The sequence below is a fragment of the Marmota monax genome, unplaced genomic scaffold, assembly GCF_021218885.2.
Source record: "Marmota monax isolate L192 unplaced genomic scaffold, Marmota_monax_Labrador192_F-V1.1 WCK01_AAM20220418_F8-fsc00087, whole genome shotgun sequence".
Classification (NCBI taxonomy): Eukaryota; Metazoa; Chordata; class Mammalia; order Rodentia; family Sciuridae; genus Marmota; species Marmota monax.
In genome coordinates, this window is record NW_026693476.1 from 3,524,216 (window position 1) to 3,546,959 (window position 22,744).

General features: G+C 41.9%; 1 protein-coding gene across 2 annotated transcripts in view; it reads right to left on the reverse strand.

Moving 5' to 3' along the window:
* The window catches only part of Slc22a15 (solute carrier family 22 member 15), a 73,316-nt gene that overhangs the window by 36,653 nt on the left and 13,919 nt on the right, over window positions 1–22,744 (reverse strand). For both annotated transcript variants that reach the window (XM_046458201.2, XM_046458200.2), the window contains exons 2-4: window positions 22,249–22,461; window positions 3,580–3,712; window positions 2,715–2,879 (exon numbers count right to left, since the gene is read on the reverse strand). In XM_046458201.2, the coding sequence (XP_046314157.1) occupies window positions 2,715–2,879; window positions 3,580–3,712; window positions 22,249–22,461 (511 nt within the window). The remainder of the gene's footprint in view (window positions 1–2,714; window positions 2,880–3,579; window positions 3,713–22,248; window positions 22,462–22,744) is intronic.

Consider the following 22,744-nt stretch of genomic DNA (forward strand, 5'->3'; position numbering starts at 1 on the left):
ACCAAATTACAGGATAAGCTTCATAACAGCCAGGACCTTCCCCCACCTACCTCCTATCTGGTCCACCCGTTTGATCTAAAATGCTCTAAAAAGCTGGGTCTGACATGTGGCAGGGTCCGTTTCATAAGTGAGTGTTGTGGAACGGATGGGCACAGGAAGAGCTGCAGAAGGACACTCAGCAAAATGTGAGCCACCATCCTCTGTGGGCAGGTGGGACCACAGTATTCTTTACATTTGATGTGTAGATCTATTCTCTTTGTTCTGAGAAGGTATTAAGAAAACAAATAACCAACGTTCTAGCATGGGCCTTTCATAAGCTTTAGTACTTGACCTCATATTTCAATCGCAGTAACTACCATAATCGATAGTTTCCTTCTTCGTAGGCTGTTCAACACCGATCAGAAATGGATTCCTTCAGTTTGTACTTGTGCCTTTTTTGTACATACTTTACACACTATTTTATACATACTAAAAAATACTATTTAGCTATCCAGCATTGATTTTCTGACCGATTTTTCCAACGTCTTGCAGCTCACGAGCATACTTGAAGTCATAGGGGTGTATAAGGTTGTGCTGGAGAGAAACCAACTTGAAAAGAATGGTCGAGGATAAAATTCTGGGGAAGACCTTGGCTCATGGGAGAAAAAGGAAGCTGTACACAAAAGCATTCTGGGCTCCATTAGAAGAGGCTTCCTTTTGTCCTGGGTGCAGGTCCCAGTCGTGGCCTCCAGGGAACTCTGTCACACTCTGAATTTCACATTGAATTTGGCAACCATCTGGCTCCACTGTTTTATTTGATTTTTTAAAAATTTTTTCCCTTCCTCCCTTTTTTCTTTGCTACAAAAATTTTAATTGCCTCATCTTAACCCTGCTTCAAGGACAAGAATGAGAGGTGAAAGCACTTCGTTATGAATTTTTTCAAGGGCTTTAGGTGACTGTCATGGAAACAAGAGTCCAGGAGGTCTTTCCTTTTGCCCAACATATGCAACAGGACAGGAATAATCAGATAATCTGGCAGGGGGAGGGCAGTATATGTCTTTTACACAAGAGCATCTTCATGGAACAGCTCAAGTTAAATGTGATTCTTCTCAGAGAAATTTACAAGGTTTGTGAAAAATACGGTGTCGTGATACTCTAAGTGAGCAAGAACTAGACCCTGGACCCCGGGACAGCCCAAACCAGAGACAGTGTCCTTGTTCCTGCCCTGCATACAGCTGCAATCACTTTACTAGTTCCTTGGAATTAGTCTGACCTTACTATTTAGAAAGATTCCATTAGGGCTGGAGTTACAACTCACTGGTAAAGTATTTGCTCAGCATGCCAAATCCCTGAGTTCAATCTTCACTCATCCCCCCACCCCCATGACATTAATGACTCAATACAAATGGAAACCTCAGAGGAAAGTTTCTCACTGGTCCTAGTTTAGGAGCTGGGTTAGGGGATAAGTACACTCTGGCAGCTGCTACAGACAAGGTGGAACTGAAAGCATTAAATGAAGGTAGAAATTCTTAATTGGTAAGATCTGGAAATATTACAGATGTATGTCAAATGCCTAGGGTGGTACCTGGCTGTAACAGGCACTCAACAAATGGAAGGTGGCACTGCATGTGAGTTCTAAGGAGCGACAATGGCATTCTCTCAAGACATCCTCACTTAGAAACACTGCTGTGAGTCACAAGGTCAACTCGTTTCCCATATCAGTTTATGAATATCAGTGGTACTTAGTGATTGTCAAGTAAGTGGAAGTGAAACAAACAAAAAGGTATCACTGTGAACCTATAATCCAGAAAGTAGAGTTTTAGACACAGGCACTATCCCAAGACTATATTTTAAGTAAAAAAAAAAAAAAATCCTTTAAAATCATTTTTTTTACTATATATTAGTTCTTGAGGAAATGATGGAATTGTTAAAAATAAAACTGAAAGAACCTCATTTTGCAAATTTTTTTACTAAAGAAATTCTATAACAATATCATTTATTGATTTGAAGAGAACAGTAAAAATGAGAAAGGCTATGAAATAGGATTTAATAAAATACAATAAGAAGGCTTCAAGAAAAGAAGTTCTAGTACTTTCTATCTCTGCAGTATTTCCCACTTTAAGCTAAATAGCATTTAATGCTGTTCTGAGCACTCTCCACAACAAAATGCAGACAGGCTGTGAGTTGGGTACCAAGGTCACCATCTGTGGTACAGGCCCTAGAGAGACATTTTACCAAGGAATATGAATAAAATGACTCATCTGATGTTATACAAAACAAATTCAGGAAATCAAATTTAATACAGATTGAGCATTCCTCATCTGGAAATCCAAAATCCAAAATGCTGTAAAATCCAAAAGTTTTGGAGCACTGACATGATACCTCCCACGCCTGATCTCACATGAGGAGTCACAGTCAAAATGCAGACATGCTCAAAATATTGAACAAAATTGCCTTCAGCTATGAATATAAAGTATAATATAAATTAACTTTGTGCTTAGACTTCGCATTCCATTCCCAACATGTTTCATTATAAATACAAAAAATATCACTAAATCTGAAAAAGTCTGAAACACTTCTGGTCCCAAGCATTCTGGATCAGGGCTACTCAACCTGTAGTTGGATTAAGTGCCTCAAGTCCAAATGCATTTTCAGACTCTAGGGTTAAACTAGTTCTCTGCAAGGTTTTGCAGAGCAACTCACCACATTCGGATCTGCAAGGATTTAAGCAGTACCTGCAAGTGCCCAGTAGGCGGTGCCCACACATTCATTTAGCAAGACAAAGGCCACCAGCGACATCCCTCCATTCATCATGCCCACCAAGAATCGAGTTATTGCAAAGAACTCATATGAAGGGGAAAATCCATTTGCGATAGCAAATAAGATGTCAAGAGCAAAACCTAGAAAAAAAGGAATAATATTCAATGATTTAGAGGCAAAATAGCATTTGATGAAAGTAATAAATTATATCCATTAGTCTGTAAAGTAATCCATTGTAAACTTATATTTTCTGAGCTATGTTTTTTCCCAACAGTTTCTCTTGAAAACGACAGAAAAAAACAGAGGTTTACTGTCTTGGTGACACAATTTCTGTCAATCACACACAGTTTTCAATTATTCATAATAAATGATAGAAAGTTTTTTTTATTTTTAAAAAATTTTTAAAAATTAAAAAAAATGCTAGAAATTAAAAATACTTGCTTATACTCAGCTTGCTGAGAGACTATGCCAAGTCCTGTAGAGCTCATTTGAAATGAATCAACAGAGAGAGATATGAGGAAATGGATATGGAAGACTGTCTCAAATCTTTCACTGCTCCTTTTAGAAATATGGCTTCAATTGCAATTTGGGGTTGCAGAGAAATACATCACCCACAAAAGTTTTTAACGCTAATACCTAGGCTTAACCAGGGGGGTTAGTCACTGACAAGCCAGAACTCACTCTGCTTGCAGTTTGGTCTTTTGCCAGTATAATAAAAATACAATCTGTGTCCCCATGTCAATTCCCTGAGAACTCTGAGAAACCAGCCTCCTTTTTATTTCCCTAAGAGTCTTCAGGAAACTCATCCTCTTATTCATTTCATGAACACTGATAGATTACCTGTGAGATAGACTTTTTTCCTTCCGAAGCGATCTGAAAGCTGACCAAAAGAGATCACGCCAACAAACACCCCACTGAAGAAAAAGGAACTTGCCACACTGACTTTGTAAGATCTGTTGGCAATTAAAAACCACTAGAAGAAGAAACAAGAAGAGACATTTAGGTCATAAGAAAAAAAAAAAAAAACAGATGGATTGAGTTAGCTATTGCAAAACCAAATTTATTTCAAAAACTTGTACACTGTAACTTCTCCACTGCATGCTCCACTATTAACTAGGACTTGTAGAACACCATCTTAAAGGACATCTTAAAGGAGACTGTATCTTCAAGAACGCTAGAAAACACTGTTAGTAGAATGTGCTCCCAGAGCACCCCACACGTACCTTCTTAAGGAACTGAACGCAGCATTTAAGCGCTAATTGTTTACATAACTGTTGGATCTGTTATTTATATTAAACCCCCATGTCTCTTAAGAGGAAGAGCCTCATTCCTTTCATTTCCATTTATCTGATGCCTAGCTACACATCACGTGGCATAAAGAAATAAATGAAAGCTCCTTTTGTTCAACAGATTAGTAGGGTTGAAATCCCTTGAGTATTTTTCTCAAAAAATTAAACACAAAATATATGATCCGTCAATTCCACTTCTGGGTATAAATCCAAAAGAATTGAAAGCAGAGGCATGAAGAGATGTTTTGTACACACATCTTCGTAGCAACATTATTTCCAACAGTCAAAGTGAAAGCAACCTATCCATGGATGAATGGATAAAAAAAAATGTGCTATTTCTATATGATGGACCATTATTCAGCCTTAAGAAGGAAAGAAGTTCTGATTCATTCACGGTGAACTCTGAAGACATTATGCTAAGTGAAATAAGCCAGGCACAAGTGGATGAATGTTACATTATTCCACTTATATGAGGTACCTTGAGAGTCAACATCACTGAGGCAGAAAGTACAATAGTGGTAATCAGGGTCTAAGGGGAGTGGGGACAGGGAGTCATTGTTTAATGGGAGCAGAGTTTCCCTTTAAAACGATGAGAAAATCCTGGAGCTGGATAGAGGTAATGGTTGTAGAACAATGTGAATGTACTTCATGCTGCTGAATCATGGGCTTAGGTATGATTACAAGGGTCACCTTATGTCACATGTATTTACCACCACAACAATAAATCCTTAAGTTCTACTGTTTTCTACTTTAGGGCAATTTATGAACTTCAAGAGAAAGCAATCATCCTTAAACCTCGTTATCTGAAGCCCCACCTAGGGATGTGCTGGGATATTTGGTTATAAGCATCAGAGTCCAACTTTGTCACAGAAGTAACCTCAGAAAACCAAGAGACTGCTCACCTTTCCTCTTCCCAGCCCCTTTCCTAGACCAGCAATGACAGGTGTGTGCAGAGCCCTTTCTCAGGGACAACTTGCACTTTTCTACCCTCCTTGGTTGCTCTTCTCCTTCCTTCGAACCACCCCTTTTCCACGCTCTGACAACCAGTTATTATGACTTGAAAGCACATTTGACTTCTCTCCTTCCCTTATATTTCCTATAAGCCTGGTTTGATAAAGACCTTGACAAGACAAGCAAAAAAAGACAAGAGTCGGGAATCAGGACATAGATAAGGACGATGCCCCCTCCCTAATGCTGTGCTTGCCTCTGAAATCCCCCATTTTTCACATGCAATTTCTAGCAAGTTTAATAAATTAGCTTATTTTCCTATAGTTTTGGTGTTCAAAGACCCAGGTGGCAAAGGCTTGGTCACCAGGGTGGTGATACCCGGAAGAAGTGGAACCTGTAGGAGATATGGCCTAGCAGGAGGTCTTCAAGTCACTGGGGAAGTGCCTAGCATTGTCATTGAGCACCCCTGCCAGAGATTTAAAAGAAATGAGTCCAGCTTATATCATGGACTAGAATTTCTAAAACCACGAGTCAGGGCTTGGGGTGTAACTCAGTGCACTTACTTAGCATGTGTGAGATCCTGGGTACAGTCCCTAGCCCCATAAAAATATAAATAAAAATTTTAAAAAAGAAAACCACAAGCCCAAAACTGTTTTTTTAAAATACCTTTATTTTATTTATTTTTATATGGTGCTGAGGATCGAACCCAGGGCTTCACGTGTGCCAGGTGAGCTTTCTACCGCTAAGCCACAATCCCAGCCCCCCAAAACCTTTTATTTTAATAAGTTAATTATCTCAGATATTTTGTCATGGTGACAGAAAGCTGACTAACAAAGAAAAGTAATACTGAGAAGCAGAGCCGTTCTCCACTTTTTAACAGTTTTGCCTATGTGGAGGAGCCTTTGGAACTAGCTCACAGGAATTTGGCAAAGTTTGAAGAAGTAGGCTAGAGAATACCTAGAATGCTGCAAGCAGAGCTTAATGGGTGAGCTGGATGCGGATCTGGAAGACCAGAATGCTGATCTAGAGAGCAAAGGTTATGCTAATGAGGTTTCAGATGGAAATGAAGATTCTACCAGGAATTGAAAAGGTCACCCCTGTCAAAATATAGCATAAAAAAAAAGGATGCATTTTGTCCATGTCCTGATTCTTTGCAGGAGGTCAAGCTTGAAGGGGTTAGATTACTTTATTTGGTGGAGAAAATTTCAAAGCAGCAAAGCACTTGGGCTGCATCATGGATAGGGATGGTGAGCTCGAGTTGGAAGGAGCCCGAGTCCCTGAGAACACTGGGAGAGGACCTAGGCGCTGGTATACTCTTCATGAAGACAGAACCGACAGGACTTGGGGAAGCATGGGGTGTGATGGTGTGGGGTGGGGAGAGCAGCACCTGAGCTTTTAAAGTTAGCCGCCCAGTGGGTGGCTGTGAGGTTTATGGAGATGGTAAAGGCTGCAAGAGATGTCGGGTCTGTGGTGGGAAACCAAGAGCCCTGCTTGGAAGTGCTCAGGGACAACATGCCTACAAACACCTAAGTGGAGATGCCAGGCAGGCATGGGGACATGTTTCCTGAGGTCACGGGAGAGGTCATGAGGGTTTACACACCTGCTAGAAGGGCTGGGGCTCAGGACACTTCTGCACTCAGAGCAGGAGTTAGAAGAAGATGGGAACCACGATCTTCTAAAGAGTGGGCCATGGCCTGCCCAAGGGAGACCTTGCAGGGTTCTCGGACCATGTTGAAAACTCACTGAAGCTCTGTAGCTACTAATTTTATGAGAAGGAGGAGACAGTTGAGCTCACTCAGAGTTGGGGATTTTCCAAGAGTACTATGGAATGCAAAAGGTACCAACTAAGTGTATTTGCAAAGGAGTGATTATCACGATAATGCAATACACGTTGGCTACAAAAACAAAACAAAAACTAAACAAGCTATGGGGGTGGGCAGTAAATAACTATTGCCATTAAAATAATCCTTTTTATCGTTAACTTCTCTACATTTCCCATTCTTGCCCTGGTTGAGACCTGGTTGTCTCCTACGGGATCCTTCTCAGCTGGAAGCTGCTTTCCCTTTCCCATCTAGGGACTTGAGTGCCTGGGATGGGAGGAGATGTACAATTTCAAAATTAACAGCTCATCTGAAGCCCATATTATCAGACTGTGTAACCCACTACCCTCCTGAGGCACCCCCATTCTTCCCTTCGTCTATACTAACAGCAGGTGTAGCTGGGCAGATGACCAATCAGGATGAAGACTAGATGTCCCAAGGCCTTACAGTTATTGTATGGTATGGCCATGTTGTCAAGTTCTGGGCAAGGGGATTGGGTGACAGCCCCCAAGAATTTGTCTGTGAGTCGGCTGATCTAGCCTCTCCCGCTTCTTCCTGCCCACTGTTTGGAATGTCCATGAGAAAGCTGGAGCCCTATCTGGGGACATAACGAAGTGGCCAGAAGACAGCAATTTTGAAATCTAGTTCTCCAGATGGTTCTCACAGGCTGTCAGATAAGCCCTGGGCTTTATCATCTTCAATAACATCATCACTTCTAAAAATCTTGATTCTGAATATTCCGCACTCTCAGATTGCCACCCCTTATCATCCACGTCCCTTCCTCTGTGCCTCTACTCCAAACATTCTCTCACCTCTTCAAGGCCTCCAGTTACCATACCATATTAAGTATGGCCTGGGTCACCAAAAAGGTTAAATCATGTTAACATGCCTAGGATTTAAAGATCTGTGAAAAAAAGGGCATATTTTTAAGTTTCATATGAAATAGATGAGAAGAGTTCTGGCATCTTAAGGAGAAATTTTGTTTTGTGAAAAAAAAAAAAAAGAAAAATAAATAAATAAACAAAAACTTTATTTTGGATACATGGATAGTTTCAAGGAAGAATTTTCAACTCGTGAGGCATGCATAAGGTGACATTTTTTCCAGGTCTAAAAATGAATTGCTTTAAGATATCAGGTTGTCCTAGAAACGATTGTGTCAGCTACAAGGATGTCCTGTTTCTTACAATGGACAATGAACAAGGCCTAACGTTACTTATATTTAATTCCTTAAAACTCAAGATGTCCATGCTTTTATGTTTTTTGGGTTCTTACTGCTTGTTTTGATCTTTTCATGCTTTTAAAATCTGGCCTGCAACTTTAGCCTTGATTATTCTGCACTTCAATTTCTGCTAGTCTGCTTTGTAGCCAAGTATTTAGGCTCACATTGCTCTGTTTTACGCTTAATAAGAAGTGGCTAATTTGGCTACTCTATCGTCAACTATTCTGTTGGCCACATTTGTAGAATTTCTCAAATCCATCAAAAAGACTATAATGCCACTCTTCCAGCAACTGGATAGCTGTCAACTTGGATGGTAGTTTTAGGAAGAAATAGCCCCTGAGATGTTTGACCAGCAAAATCCAAATTCTGATTCTCAGGCTGCCAGTTCCAAGTGTCAAAAATAATTTCTAATGACTTTTTTCAAGTCAGTGTTGGTTGGGCCAGTGCATCTCCCTATTTCTCCTGGAGCATGATCATAAAGTGATAGACAAGTTGAAAAGTGTTTTTTGTTTGTTTGTTTGGTGTTTTGTTTTGTTTGTGGTGCTGGGAATGGAACCCAGGGGAGCTCTCTCATTGAGCTACATCCTCAGCCCTTTTTAATTTTTATGTTTTGAGACAGGGTCTCACTAAGTTGCTATGGCTGACCTTCAACTTATGATGCTCCACCTCAGCCTCCTGTGGGGCTGGGATTACTGGCGTGGAGGCCACACCTGGCCTGAATAAAAGTAAATTAGGGAATGTGAAGCTGAACCCAGGAGATCTCCCCACCAGATCTAGCTAGATGAATGGAGGTGGTTGGTGCAGGGTGGCCAACGTGAGGATTTGGAACTATGTGTTGACAACTATTTTTCCAAAGCCCCACACACAACACGCGAGTGAGATTCTGGTTTAAATGTTTTGTTTTGTTTTCAATGTTAAATTTTTTTTAAAATAAAATGCCATTTTAATGTTGATCCTACTAATGTTTACCTACTATGTGATCTAAAGGGGCTGATTTTGTCAAGGCTCAGACAAAATATACTACACCAGTAATCCCTACAGTCTTTTTTTTTTTTTTTTTTTTTAAGAGAGAGGGAGAGAGATGAGAGAGAGAGAATTTTAATATTTATTTTGCAGTTTTCGGCGGACACAACATCTTTGTTTGTATGTGGTGCTGAGGATCGAACCCGGGCCGCACGCATGCCAGGCAAGCGCGCTACCGCTTGAGCCACATCCCCAGCCCAATCCCTACAGTCTTAAAGAAAATGTATTGGAACAATCTACTTTTAAAGTTTGGGAAGGAGGTTACCTACCAAAGTGGACCCAATTGCTAGCTCATTTTCTTGTCCCGTTGGTCAATGTTTAGTGCCAGGGTAAAATCTGAATCAATATACCACCAGCACACTAGAAACTGAAGCATAATAAACCTAAATATGACTGTCATTCCCAAGAAATGTTGTTTTTTTATGAGGATTTAAATTTTAAAAGCACAAACTTGTCAATCATTGAAGCCCTTATTGTCTAGAGGTTGTTAAGGTGATGTCTCTCTTGAAGTTTTTGTTAATGGCAGGCCAAATTCTAAAGCCATAGAATAAGCTTTTATACTAATTAATTTCCAATTGAAAAATCACTTGCAAATTGAAAAAGCAAAAAAAAAAAAAAATCACTTTTCACCTATATTGACAGAAAAGGCAGCAATATAAAGACAAAGACCCGTAGGCTGACCTATCTGAATCTATTTTCGTTTTATCATCAACATCTGCATTTTTGCTCATGGGCTCACCACAATCACTAAATCGAGTTCATGAGTTGAGCATTTTTATTATATCCAGTTTTCAAAGAGGATTTGAGGGCCATCCCACTAAAAGCTCTGATACAATCATTCACTCCTCTAAAGAAACAGAGCTGAGAGGAAATCAGGCACAACTGGGCCAGAAGTAACAGCAGGTGCCTCTAACATAAGAGATGAAAGGAACATAAATATGGCAAATACAGGTGTGAGCACAGCACCAGGTGTACACAGAGCCTTCCAGGTCTAAAAGAGGAAAAAATAGGCGAGCAGAAGGGAGGAGAGTTACTGTTGGCCGGGTATTAGTGAGACACTTGGGAAGGTTTTTTTGTTGTTGTTGTTTAATCTTTGGATTGCTACTGCTCAGAGGCTGAGCATAAACGGCATGTCCCAATAAGGATAAATTACCAGTGCCTGTCAAGAAAAGCTGCTCTGGCTGCAATGCAGAGCATGGAATGCAGGTGGCAACCGGCAGCAGGAAGGCCCATCAAAGGCCATTAGTGACCCAGGGCAGCCCTGGGAAGGGTGGGGGTTCAAGGGCAGAATGGATTCAGGCTGGACATGGAGACCTGGAATTCAGAGGGGAGATCTGTGCTGAGTTGTCCATGAATAAGAAATTACTTGAAGCCACTGGAATAGACCAGCTCTACCACAGATGGAGTGAGGCTTGAAGACCAGCTTTAAAGGAAGTCAAGCATCCCTCTTGAATTCATCAAACTTCAAGCTTTATGGGAATGTCCCAAATCCAATCAATCATTTTTTTTTGACATGGCAGAAATATCATAATCTGAAAAAATAAAGTCTTATTTTTAAAAAGGACTGTGTGTTTCTATAATCCTGAGATCAAAATGAGCAGTTGAGTCATGAAAAATACAGATGCATCATGCAGCCAGACCAACTTGCACACATCACACCCCTCCCATCCTCACAGCCTCCCTTTGTACAGAAAGTACAATAGAGTAGGTAAAGATGCTATTGGGAGGGCTACTTTTGGGTGTAGCTCAGTAGTAGAGTGCTTGCCTAGCATGCACAAGGCCCTGGGTTCGATTCCTACCAATGCAAAAAAAAAAAAAAAAAAGACCCTTCTTTTCACCTTCAGCATGCATTCCATTCAGGAAACTATAGAAAAATATCAACATCAGAAGGAATACCAGGCAGGAACAAGTTGATCCTTGACTTAGAGTAACAGAATCAGGTGCTGCTAAGAAAGGAGGAGGAGAAAAGGGAGAGGTTGGGTATCACACAGAAAGTGAAGGTTTTTCCATGCGGCCTGTGCATGTGGAAAACGGTGCAAAGAAGGCTGGGGCGAGGGAGAAGAGAATGTTTCAAAGTCAACTTCCAAAGTGGTTTCCAAGGTTCTTTTTCATATTTGGCTGGTCTTTTGTCTCAGAGTTTATTTCATTCCACAGCATGTGTTTTAAATGCAAATACCTAATAAATTTTTTTATTTTTTATTTTTAAACCGTACTTGTATTATTCCTTAGCCTTTGTGTGACATTCTGTTGTACCCACATGACACGAAGCAACAGACCACAGGTTTCTTTCTTTTCCTTCTTCCCTGAATACACTGTGCGGCCTCATCCTTCTCTACAGGACCAGAACACAGAGATTATAACAGATGTTTCTTAAGATGACCACGAGGATCAGAAAGACTGAAGAGCAGGAGGCACCTCTCCTATACCAAATCGAGGCCATACCCAGCCTGTGTCTAAGCAACTTCTCATTGGCTCGGTGAAGATCAGAAGTTTGTCTCTGCTTCAGTTTTCTCCTTACTTGAACTGCCCGTTCTTTTCTCCATTTTACTTATTCTTCTAGTTTATGGTGACATTTCATGCAATGAAAATGGATGAACATGGTATAAGCACAGACCACTGTAATAGATGGAGCAGTGATGGTAAGTAAAACATGATTGGCACTCAGCTCTTACAAGCCTTGGGCCATTTCCCTCCCTGATGTGGGCTTTGCTCGTTCTTGTCCTCCCTCCTCACTTTGGCTCAGGGCCCGTGACTGACCCTGCATTACCTACAAATAAAAAACATGGGGTCATGGCCTGTGGAAGTCCAGGTGAGGGCCTGGCTACCAAAGGGAAAAAAAACAGATTTTTTCATTCCACTTTTCATTCCACCAGAAAACCTGACCTGATAAGAACGTACTATTCCTCATACATGCTGTACCCTGTGCCTCCACTTCCCACCCCACCTCACCCCCTGGGAACTCCTACTCATCCTCAGGACACTCCTTGGATCTTGCCCAGCTCATCCCAGCAGAGCTGACCCTCTCTCCTATTTGCCACATCTCCTACTTTTGCTTCTAACATAATGTGGGTTGAACCCTGCGCTCACTGGTCTCTCCCTCCGATGTGTTGTGCTTCTTAAGGGCGTATTTGTATCTCCGGTGCTAATCTCACAGTGTCTGCCAGAACTCATTACACACTTGCCGAATTATTTATGTTAACAGGAGTGAATCCCCTAGTCTTACAGGCATCTTCACGGACAGCATCTCCATGTCACCACCTCAAGCATCAAGTTGTAAATTTACAGGTGGGCAGGGACATACTGAACTGCCCCTCTTCTCCTTGGAGCTACCAAAGGACATTCTCAAGAAAGGAAGTAGAAGGATATTTGGAATTTGAGGGGTTTTCCTTCTTCCTACGGCCAACCTGCCATCTAGAAGACTGTGGTTTTATCTTTAGCCACTGAAAGCACTTAATGGGTCCACAAATACCTCTCCTGAGAGGAAGCACATATGATCATGGGGAAACAAGAAACAGGCCATGGATGATTCAAAGCATATCAGTGAACCTGTAAGCCAGGCAGGGGCTACTGCAGGTCCGAGTGGCACTTAGACCCTTGGGGAAAATCAGGCCACATGACAACAAGTATAGTCCAGACTCTCAGCTTGTGCAGTACTGGGACAAACAGAGGCTTCCCCAACACCCCTGAGCGTGACCTTGAGGGTTGTACACAAGTACAGGGCCTGTTACCGCTCTGCTGTGAAAACTTCTGAGCGGTACTGATAGCAATTCCAACCAAACTTCAGCCCTTCCCCTGTCCTGTATTTCCCATAAAAATTATTTACAGCTTTGTACAGGGAAAAAAAAATCTCACTTCAGGAGAAAATCGGGTAATCAAAGTCCTCCTGTGATTAGGGAGAACGTGGACAGGGTATTTTGGGAATAGTTTCATGGTGATTAACTAACTTGCTTCATTTCAATGTAGTTGTCACTCTGAATTACCACTTAATGGGTGAAGTGTGCAGGCTATAGCCATCAGTAGTTCAGGCATAAGGAAGCGAGACATTTTAAAAAATTAGCCCCTCAAGCAATTAATTGCAGTGAATTTTTCAAATAGTTTTAATACTCTCGTCTTTTGACCCCAGGGTATGGCTTTGGGAAAAATATATTAATCTCAAGATAGTAGTCAGTCAATTTCAGCTCTTCAATATCCACAATGATATTAAAGATTCCAACCTTACACTTTTTGGTTGCAAACATTAATTAAGCATGGTAATTGTGTGTCTCCATGATATTTGGTGCTTTCTGTATGAGTCAGAGCTCAGGGAATAATTTGAATACAGCAGACAGCAATTTGCTACATAAATTCACCCGAATGGCTATTAGCTCATTTTAGAATAGTCAAGACTCCTAGATTAAAGGTTTCTTTTTCTTTCTTTTCTTTTTTTTTTTTTGCATTGAATACCATTAATCACATCTACCTCACCTTTTATTCACCTTTCCCAAAACTCTCCATAGAGAAGTTCTGTAAGGCCTGACCCATGTGCAATAAAATGCAAGGCAGAAGTTCTAAAATGTGTATTTTAAAGACAATATCCTAACTAGGGAGTTTTGTAGACTGTCTTAATATTTATTTTTGGAGTTTTTTGAGACAGATAAAGAGGTCTTTTTTTTTTTTTTTTAAGAATTTCCAGTAAGACTCAAATATTATGTTACCCATATACCAAGATTGTCTCAACATTCCCACTTTGGAGATTGGTGAATCAACTGAAAAACCAGAGAGGCAATCAAAATTGAATGAATGCTAAGAAGTTAAGTGGGAGTTTGGTTTGAAACTGCATTTCACCAAGATGCAGGTGAACTCAACTCCCTGCAGAGGCCAGCAGCTCCTGAAGGACACTGGCCAAGCGGTAGCTGCTGCACCATCCTGCCAGGACTGCTGGCCCTGGCTGATCCTTGGGCACTACTGTCTTTCTGCACTCTGCTGCTGTTTCTGTTGACTTGTGGTTTTGGCAGCAGCAGCAGGAAACCTGGACGCCACCGATACCAGCCACTGCAAGACCACCTAATCAGGACTCCAACATCCAGGGCAGGTGCTGAGAGTAAGAACTCAAATGTAACTCACATGAGCAGACTGGGCACAAGGCACGGACCCTGCACTTGTACCTCCAAATAAAACAGAAGAACTTCAGGCAAAACCAAGCAATTCTACTTTAAAAATGGGAAGCTAGATCCCTACTAGGTCTCCCTAAGAGGAAAAAAGGGTGACAGCATTGCCACTGGGCAAACCCCTTGCTGGGCTGCACAGTGAACTGCTAAGAAGCAGAGAACTTAGCTAGTGCCCCTTTGTTGTTTTCGGTTTTATCAGGAAAGGTGTATGTTTAGGCTTAACAGTTAATAAAGCTGAACTGAATCATTTCTACTTCCTTTGTCCCTGAGTTTGTGTGTGCAGGACCACTTGCCAGGATCCTCTCAAGTCGGATACAAATATCCTGAGTCCCAACCCCTTAGAGCAGCCAAGTGCATGACCCCATTCATGGAGGACAGCATTCTGTCTCCCTTCCTGTTTGTTTTGTGTCACAGTAGAAGTATCACAGGAACCAGTGGCTAGGGCCCTACTTTCACCAACTAGGGAACACTAGGCAAGTCACCCAGCAATTATGAGCCAGTGTTCTTTCCAAAATCTGCAAGCCACAACATCAACATTAGTGGTGTCTTTCCCTCTCCCATAGGAATCTCTGTCAAAGGCACTCTCAAGAGCATGGCTGGCAGCCAGAAGGTGAGTATTTATTTATTTTTTTAACCCAGCTTTCAGCCCAACATGCAAGCACCATAAACAATCCTGCCACGGTCATGGTGCTAGCCTACATTCTTGCCAATCTGCCCCTGGCACATACTTCCATCAGGCACTCCTTGTCACTTTATTGTCAACAAACACACAGCCCAGTCAGAGGGAGTTCTTTGCCCTGTCGTCTTTGTAAGTGTTTCTGGGACTCTGCAAAGTGTTGGCAGCGGCAGGATTGCCTGGACCCAGTCCCTGTCCAAGGACAACAGCAAAGTCTCTAGCTCTTTTACACACTGGCATGCCATCTAAGATACCATTTAAAATTAAAAGCCTCTATTAAAAAAATAAATAAATAAAAAATAAGCTGGGTGTGGTGGCGCATGCCTGTGATTCCAGCGACTCAGGAGACTGAGATAGAAGGATTGCAAATTCAGAAGCCTGCCTCAGCAATTTAGCAAGGCCCTAAGCAACTTAGCAAGACCCTGTTTCAAACTCAGACATTAAAAGGACTGGGGATGTGGTTTAGTGGTTAAGAGCCCCTGTGTTCAATCCTAATACCTAAATGAATGAATAAATAAATAAATAGTGTAATAGAAAGAAGATAGACTCACTGAGTCCCAGAAGAGTAGCTTATTAGGGATAGGATTTAAGGCAAATTCTTTAAATGTTCTCTATCTCAGGTGTTAATTTATAGGAAAATACACAGCTACATCCCACGTAGAAAGGTGAGACCCATCTGAGCCCTTCATTCTTTTGCTCTCAGAACCACTTTAAAGATCTTCAACACTTGCTGGGGAAGTCATTTCATCCCATTTCTCCTCCATCTACCAACTCTATCTTGGGAGAAGGAGCTCTCTGGGCTCCCTCTGGCTGATTCTCCTTTTCCCCGTCTTCAGTCTTCCAGCATGCACTGTTTACTGTGAGCTTTCAATGCAACCCGCGACAAGCGTTGCTGTCCTGAAGTGTAGCATCTCACAGCTCTCCCTCCTTCTGTGGAGACTTTTCTAGCATGAGGTGAGCAGTAGTTGCTCCAAGAACATTTGCTAACAGTGATATCCTTCTGTGACACCTAAAAGGGATCCTAAATTTGGATTTCATTAACATTAATTTCATTCAAATCCCATTAAAATTTGTTGAGTGGCGGCTCTGCTGAAGTCGAGTGCTGCTATGTTAAATAACTCAGAGTATTAAGCAAGTACAGTGGGACTTGCTTACTTATTATCCAGGTCACACTTTCACCCCAGTACCATGAGCAGTCTGAGCAAGACCACTGTCCAGTAGTGGTCAGCTGGTCTTCACTTCAGAAAGATCATCTGCACAAGGGCCTCTGTAATCATCACCTCCATCAACAATGGGCACTTCACAAATTCACTACTAAAACAGTGGTCCGTTGACTAGCAGTGTTATGAAAAGTGGGCGATTGCTGATGAAAATAAAGGCATTCAAGACACATGGATAAGCTCAGTGTATTTTGGAGACCCCCACCCTTGCATGGCCAGAGACAATCCAGGGTGGTCTATACCATTCTGGGGTAAAAACCCCTCCCAGGTCCATTATGAATTCTGAAAGTTTCTCACTTCCTGACACTGGCAAGGGTGTGGGGAGGAAGAGGAGGGAGGGTGGTGTCAGTATCCCACCTTATGAAAAATTGGGGTTCTCCTCTAGTGACCTGTCATGGAAACCATGTTCAGAACACCTAGGAGACCAAAGAGCTGGGGTTCTTGAGGCTATAATACAGTTGACTGTGTGCTTGTGGATGATAAGAATTTAGTTAATCAATGTTTATACGTGTAGCGGAATTTAGTCTGCAACGTGCATGGTAAGGGAGTTCTTGGAAAGAAGACCTATAACTAACTCTCACCGTTTCACAATCTCAGGAGGTACTAAATGGAGCCAGGGCCTCCTGGAGAAATGACTAAGGCCATGGTTGGGGAAGGCAGGAGCAAGATGAACCTGGGGTAGCTTGTCATGCCAAAACTCTCTGACGTGCTGAGGAAAAAAAATGATCCAGAGGACACTGTAGGGCATCACTTCCTGAGGACAAAGCAGGCATATTTTCCTTATTTGTCCCACTAAGTATTAACTAAAAACATGGGGCTTTCTATAAAAGCCAACATGGGACAATTCTGAAAGGTAGAGAGGAGACCAGCTGGGGACCTAGGACCCAAGGAATGACCCAGTGGTGAGTTCCCTGGTTTCTTATGGCCTCACATATTCAAGACCAGGTGCTGGAGAAATTCCAAGAGGAATAGACCAAAGGAGTTCTGAAGGTAGCAACTGCTTACTCCAATCACCACACAAAAACCACGTTTTCAATCCCATCTACACAAGCCAGGGCCAAGTGGGGAACACAAGCTTCCATCCTGGCCGCCACCTGATAAGTGACCCAACTTCACCGAGGAGGTGCCAGGGAAGGCCACACTTTCATTCCTGCCAAGCAGCAACCCTGCCCCACCAGTGTCAGTGTGGACCACTGAGACGTGTTCCACCACCACCGGGTAGTAACAAGGAGCCTTGCTCTTTCTCCACCAAAACAGTTTTACAGAAAGCCGAAAAAAGCAGAAAGTTTACATGAAACCCAGAATCTCATAATACCCCAAATCTATAGGTTTCAAATGAAAATAATGTCATACCAATAATCAGAAAAATCTCAAACTTTATAAATGTAATTAAAAAACATCACTGAGATGACAGAGATGCTGGAATTAGTTAACAAATGTGTGAAAGCCCTATCATAAAAATGCTCCAATGATGGGCTGGGGCTGTAGCTCAGTGGTAGAGCACCTGCCTTGCACGTGTGAGGCACTGGGTTCAATCCTCAGCACCACAGAAAAATAAATAAATAAAGATATTGTGTCCAACTACAACCAAAAACAATATTTAAAAAAAATGCTCCAATGAGCATTTACAAAATGTTTGAAATGAGTAACAAAATGAAAAGACAGCCAAAGGTAGAAAAGGTCTTGGTAAAGAAAGGGAAAATTATAATAAAAGAACAAGATGAAGTTTCTAGAACGGAAAAACACGATGAATGGGCCCTACAGAAGAATGGAAATAGTAAACTTGAACAAAATCAACAAACTTATAGGACAACAGGAAACACCCAATCTGAAAACAAAGGGAAAAACAGGCTGAGAAAAAAGAACAAAGTGTCAGGGATCTGTGAGTCTATCACAAAAGAGCTAACATTGCCACCACTGGAGTTCTGGAAGGAAAGGAGAAAGGGGGTAGGTTAACAACGTGCTGAAATAAATGTAGCTGAAAAGTTCCAAATTGGTAAAAAAAACAAACAACAACAACAAAAAAAAAAAACTTACAGATCACACCCAGGAACACCATAGTCTAAATCCTAAAAACTAAAGACCAAAAAAAAACCCAAAAAACTAAAACATCTGGAAAGCAGCAAGAGAGAAATGACATCCCTCTACTGGGGTGGTATGGGGGGAAATTCAAATAGTAGGCAGCTTATTCATCAGAAACCAAGGAGGCCAGAAGGAAGCAACACTGGAATCATGAATTTTAAAACCTCTGAGAACGAGGAGTGAAGGAGAAGTCAAGACATCCTGACTTCTGTGCCCACAGAACTACCTTAAAATAAAACAACAATTATTAGGTTTCTAAAAAGACAGAAAACATTTCACAAGGGCTCTTGGAATATCAGTGAGGATGAAGGAACACTGTCAGCAAAAATGTGGGTAAGCACAATGGACTTTCCTTCTCTTCTAAATTCTATTTGCTATGTTAAATTCTAATACTGTACAGTGTGGCTCTAAAAGTACGTAAGAAATTAGTTAAGACAATTATAAACTGTAGGAGTAAAGGGACCTTAGGTGGATGTGGAGACTCTATTTGTCCTTCCACCTGTTAATTTGACAACATCAGTAGACTGTGATAAATATGGATATGTAAAGTAATGCCGAAAGAATCACTAAAAAGGTTATAAAAACAGTTACAATAATAGATAAATCAACAATCAATCCACCCTAGTCCGAAGCTTATTAATTAACTATAATAATATTACTAAATCTGGATGAATCTACAGAGAATTATACTGAGTGAAAAGAAAAAAAGCCAATCCAGAAAGGATCCAAGAATGTAATCCCATTTTCCAAACCATTCTTCAAGTGACAAATGTATGGTTTAAGAGAACAGATTGGGAGTTATGGGGAGTTAGGAAAAGGGTGAGGGATGGGAGGGAAGTTGGTATGACTCCACAAGGCCAACTAGAGGGGTCCCTGGGGTGATGGAAATGTTGGGGCTTTAGCTATATCGATGTCAGCATCTGAGCTATGATATTATTGGAAAGATGTTACCACTGGGGAAGCTGGGGAAATGTACACAGAGTTTCTCTTTATTATTTCCTGCAACTGCATGTAAATCTATAATTATTTCAAAATAAAAATTTTAATTAAAAATTGTAAAAAGGACACAAAAGCCAGCTTGAAGAAGTTCCCACTGGTAAACTGGGGATAATTTGAGCAGCAAAATAATTAAGGGTTATAATAAATTATAAATCATTAAAAAGAACAGGCATCTCTGAGTACACACTCATGACAGATAGATGTATAGGCCAATAGACACACACAAGGGAGAAAGAAAGGGCTCTTGCTTACAGCAGGAAGCAGGATGCCGACTAGCAGTGGGTGGGAAGGGCCGGGTTGAGAAATATCACTTTGCCACCATCGTTGTCTAGGTTGGTTCACACAAGATTCATCAATAGACACTAAGATCTGATAAAGAACATCAAATTTACATAAGCTAAAAGTGATTCTTATTCCTTGAAATGAAACAATATATAACTGTATAAGGGAGAACTCAGCTGACACCCAGAATGGATAATCCAAATTAACATCACCAAAAAGGGGCAGATGGATATTGTGTGTCTCCAGATGTGACACCTGAGAAGGACACAATGTTACTTATGGACTATTCTGACCAGGGATGCATAACCAACCAGAATGAGCCATCATCAGATAGACCCTCCCCGCAAAAAAAATAGTTGCTATTTTTAAACAGGAAAGGGGTACGGATTCTTTAAAAATACCAAAATCACAAACTGGGCACAAAGAGGCTTGCTTGTAATCCTAGCCACTCAGTTGAGGCAGGAGGATCACAAGTTTGAGACCAGCTTGGACTTAAAGAGAATATATCTCGAAATAAAAAATAAACAGGGCAGGGGATGTAGCTCACTGACAGAGCACTTGTCTAGCGTGCATAAGGTGCTGGATTTAATCCCCAGGACTGGGGGTATGTGAGAGTGTGTGTGTCTGTGTGTGTGGTACACACACAGACATACACACACACATACATATATACATTGAAGAGCTATAACAACTAAATGTAATATATGATCCTGAACCAGATTCAATACATTTAGGAAACAAAAATTCAATGAAAGACAATACTGGGTCAAGCGACAAAAATTGGATGTTGGTGGTAAATCAAAATTGACGACAGTTTAAGGAAAACTTAAACTTAATTAATTGGTAAACTGTACTGTGGCATTCTTGTATTTCCTTATTTTTAGGAAACACACGCTGAAGTATTGGAGTGCAAAAGAAGACTGATATATGCAACTTTAAAATGGCTTAGAGAAAAACAATGCCATCAAAGCAAAATATTCACAGAGAAATGAAAGGATATAAGGGCAGTCACAGTATTCCTGAAATTCCTATCAGTTGAAAATTAAAGATTGAAAAAAAAATTATTTGGCTACTGTTAGCTATCAAAAACAAACCTAAGAAATGTGAATACAATTTGGATGGGATAAGTTTCTTGAAAGTACAGTAATGAAGAGCACAGGCTTGTGTTAAGATGAATTCGGGTTCAAATACCAGCGTTGCCCTTATTAGCTAACCCTGACCTCCCAGAGTCTCAAACCTCTTCATCTGTAAAATGGAGAAAATAATGCCTACTGCATAATTATTGTGAGAATTAAGTAGGATAAGGGCTGTAAACAACACAATGCCTAGCAGACAGCACCATTCTGCAATGCTATTGGTTATTTTAATAGATTAGTGGTGGTCAGGGTTATTGCTGTTGTGAGTAGTAGCCCAGGGGATTCCAAGATGACCAAAAACATGATTTCTGACTTCAAAGACCTTTCAAAAAATAAAGAGTTGAACCAAAAATAAGAGTCGGTGACATATTACTCTCAAAATGTTACTAGAGCAGAAACGGGAGAGTACTTCTGGGAAGTGGGGCTGGGAAGACTTCCAGGGAAGGTGACAATGAAAGTGGGCCCTTAGGTGGCAGATTGGGACCTCTGGGTAGAGGCGAGGGTGAGTGGTCATGGCCATCATGCCCCAGGTAACAGGTTCAGGCTGAGGGTCCAGGGCATGCGGGGTGCACAGTAAATATTCCCAGGAAAAGGATGGGCAGGGCTGATGCACAGAGTGGAGGTGGAAAAGTCCACCCTGACCCACCTGTGAAGTGGGACGGGCCTCGGGGTCTTTCTGTGCTGTGCGCAGTGGGAGAATCGCTGGAGGTTTCTGAGTGAGCAATGACATGGCCAGGTTCTTGTTGAAAATGCTGCTTTACTGTAGCTGGAGAAGTTAATCTAGAAATTATCCCTTCTCCCGGGGGACTCCTAAGAACAGGCCAAGCAGACACCACCCTTGGGCTGTCTCTTTTTACTAAGCCCCATCACCTAACAGATGGTAATCAAAAATTCCAACAATAGGAAAGGGTGGCTGGGGTCATGGTGGAGCGGACATGCACAGGAGGGCGGTTTCCAGGCCTGGACGGGTGATGACAGCAAGGCACGTGGCAGACTCTGGGCCTAAGAGCAGGCAGCCACAGGCATATGGACGGCTTATGTGGAGCAGGCAAAGAAGACAGGAGCATTTCAACAGTTTTAAACCAGTCCCCTTCCATCCCAGGGTTTCTCCTCTCCAGACTGTCTGCCCTCAGCTTATCTCTGGTTGGCTCAGGGCCGGAGCCTTCCCCTTGGCTAGCAAAGCTTCCTTCACGGTAGGGCTTCCTGTCTGCCCTGGTAGCACCATCTCTACTGTAGACTGCACGTTCAGGGTGCCCCTTGAACCTACCCACAGGACTGACTTAAAAAATGAAAGAAAGCAGGATGCTCCAGATGGGCCAGTGCCTTTCTCTTTCTTTACTTTACTAACATTTGCATAGGTGGAAAAGAGAGATGAAAGTTTCGATTCACTTTTTAATTGGATGCCATAATTGAAATGAGCTCTTTTGGAGTTTCTATCTTATTCCATCTAATTTTGGGGAGATGCACACTTCTCCCAAGTGTAGGGAGAAGGAAAAAGAATGTGTTTTTAAAGTATATTCTCCTTTGAAACATTAAAACCTTACATCTTTAATTTATGAGAAAGTTACTTGAAGAGGCGGCTCAGATTGAAACCAACAAGACAAAAAAGAGTGGCTCCCTCCGAGGAGGAAGGGCACTCCCTTAGTGACCGGCGTGGCCTGAGGTTACCTCAGAGGCGATGGAGGTGAAGCTGCTGCTAAAATGCACGTGCTTGTGGATCTCGCTGCCGTTGGCGGTCAGAAGCCATTCCCCGAAGGCCTCGTCTTTGCCCGCTGAGTGGTTGCCGTGGCTCTGGTTGGGCAGGAGCCCCGCCAGGTCCCAGTGGTACGACGGTGTGGCCCCGATCAGTGCAATGAGGATGGCCTCCGTGGCCACGTACAGCTGAAAGAGCAGACACACAAAAGCAGACGCTGTTGATTGGCCATGCAGGTGGGAAACTCAGAGTGCCTGCAAACCCTGAAGGGTCTGTTTCTTGCTTTTGTGTTCTTAGGAGCCACCTCAGAAACGGGCCACATCAGAAACCAAGGAGAATCGCATGAAAAGGGAGCTTCGTGCTCTGCGAGGAACAAGGCCAACAGCAGTCCACTTACAGAGCACTTTATGCTTCTTCAGGGTGTTTTCCTATCTATTTTGAGACAGAGCTGATGCTAAGGACTCTGTTTAT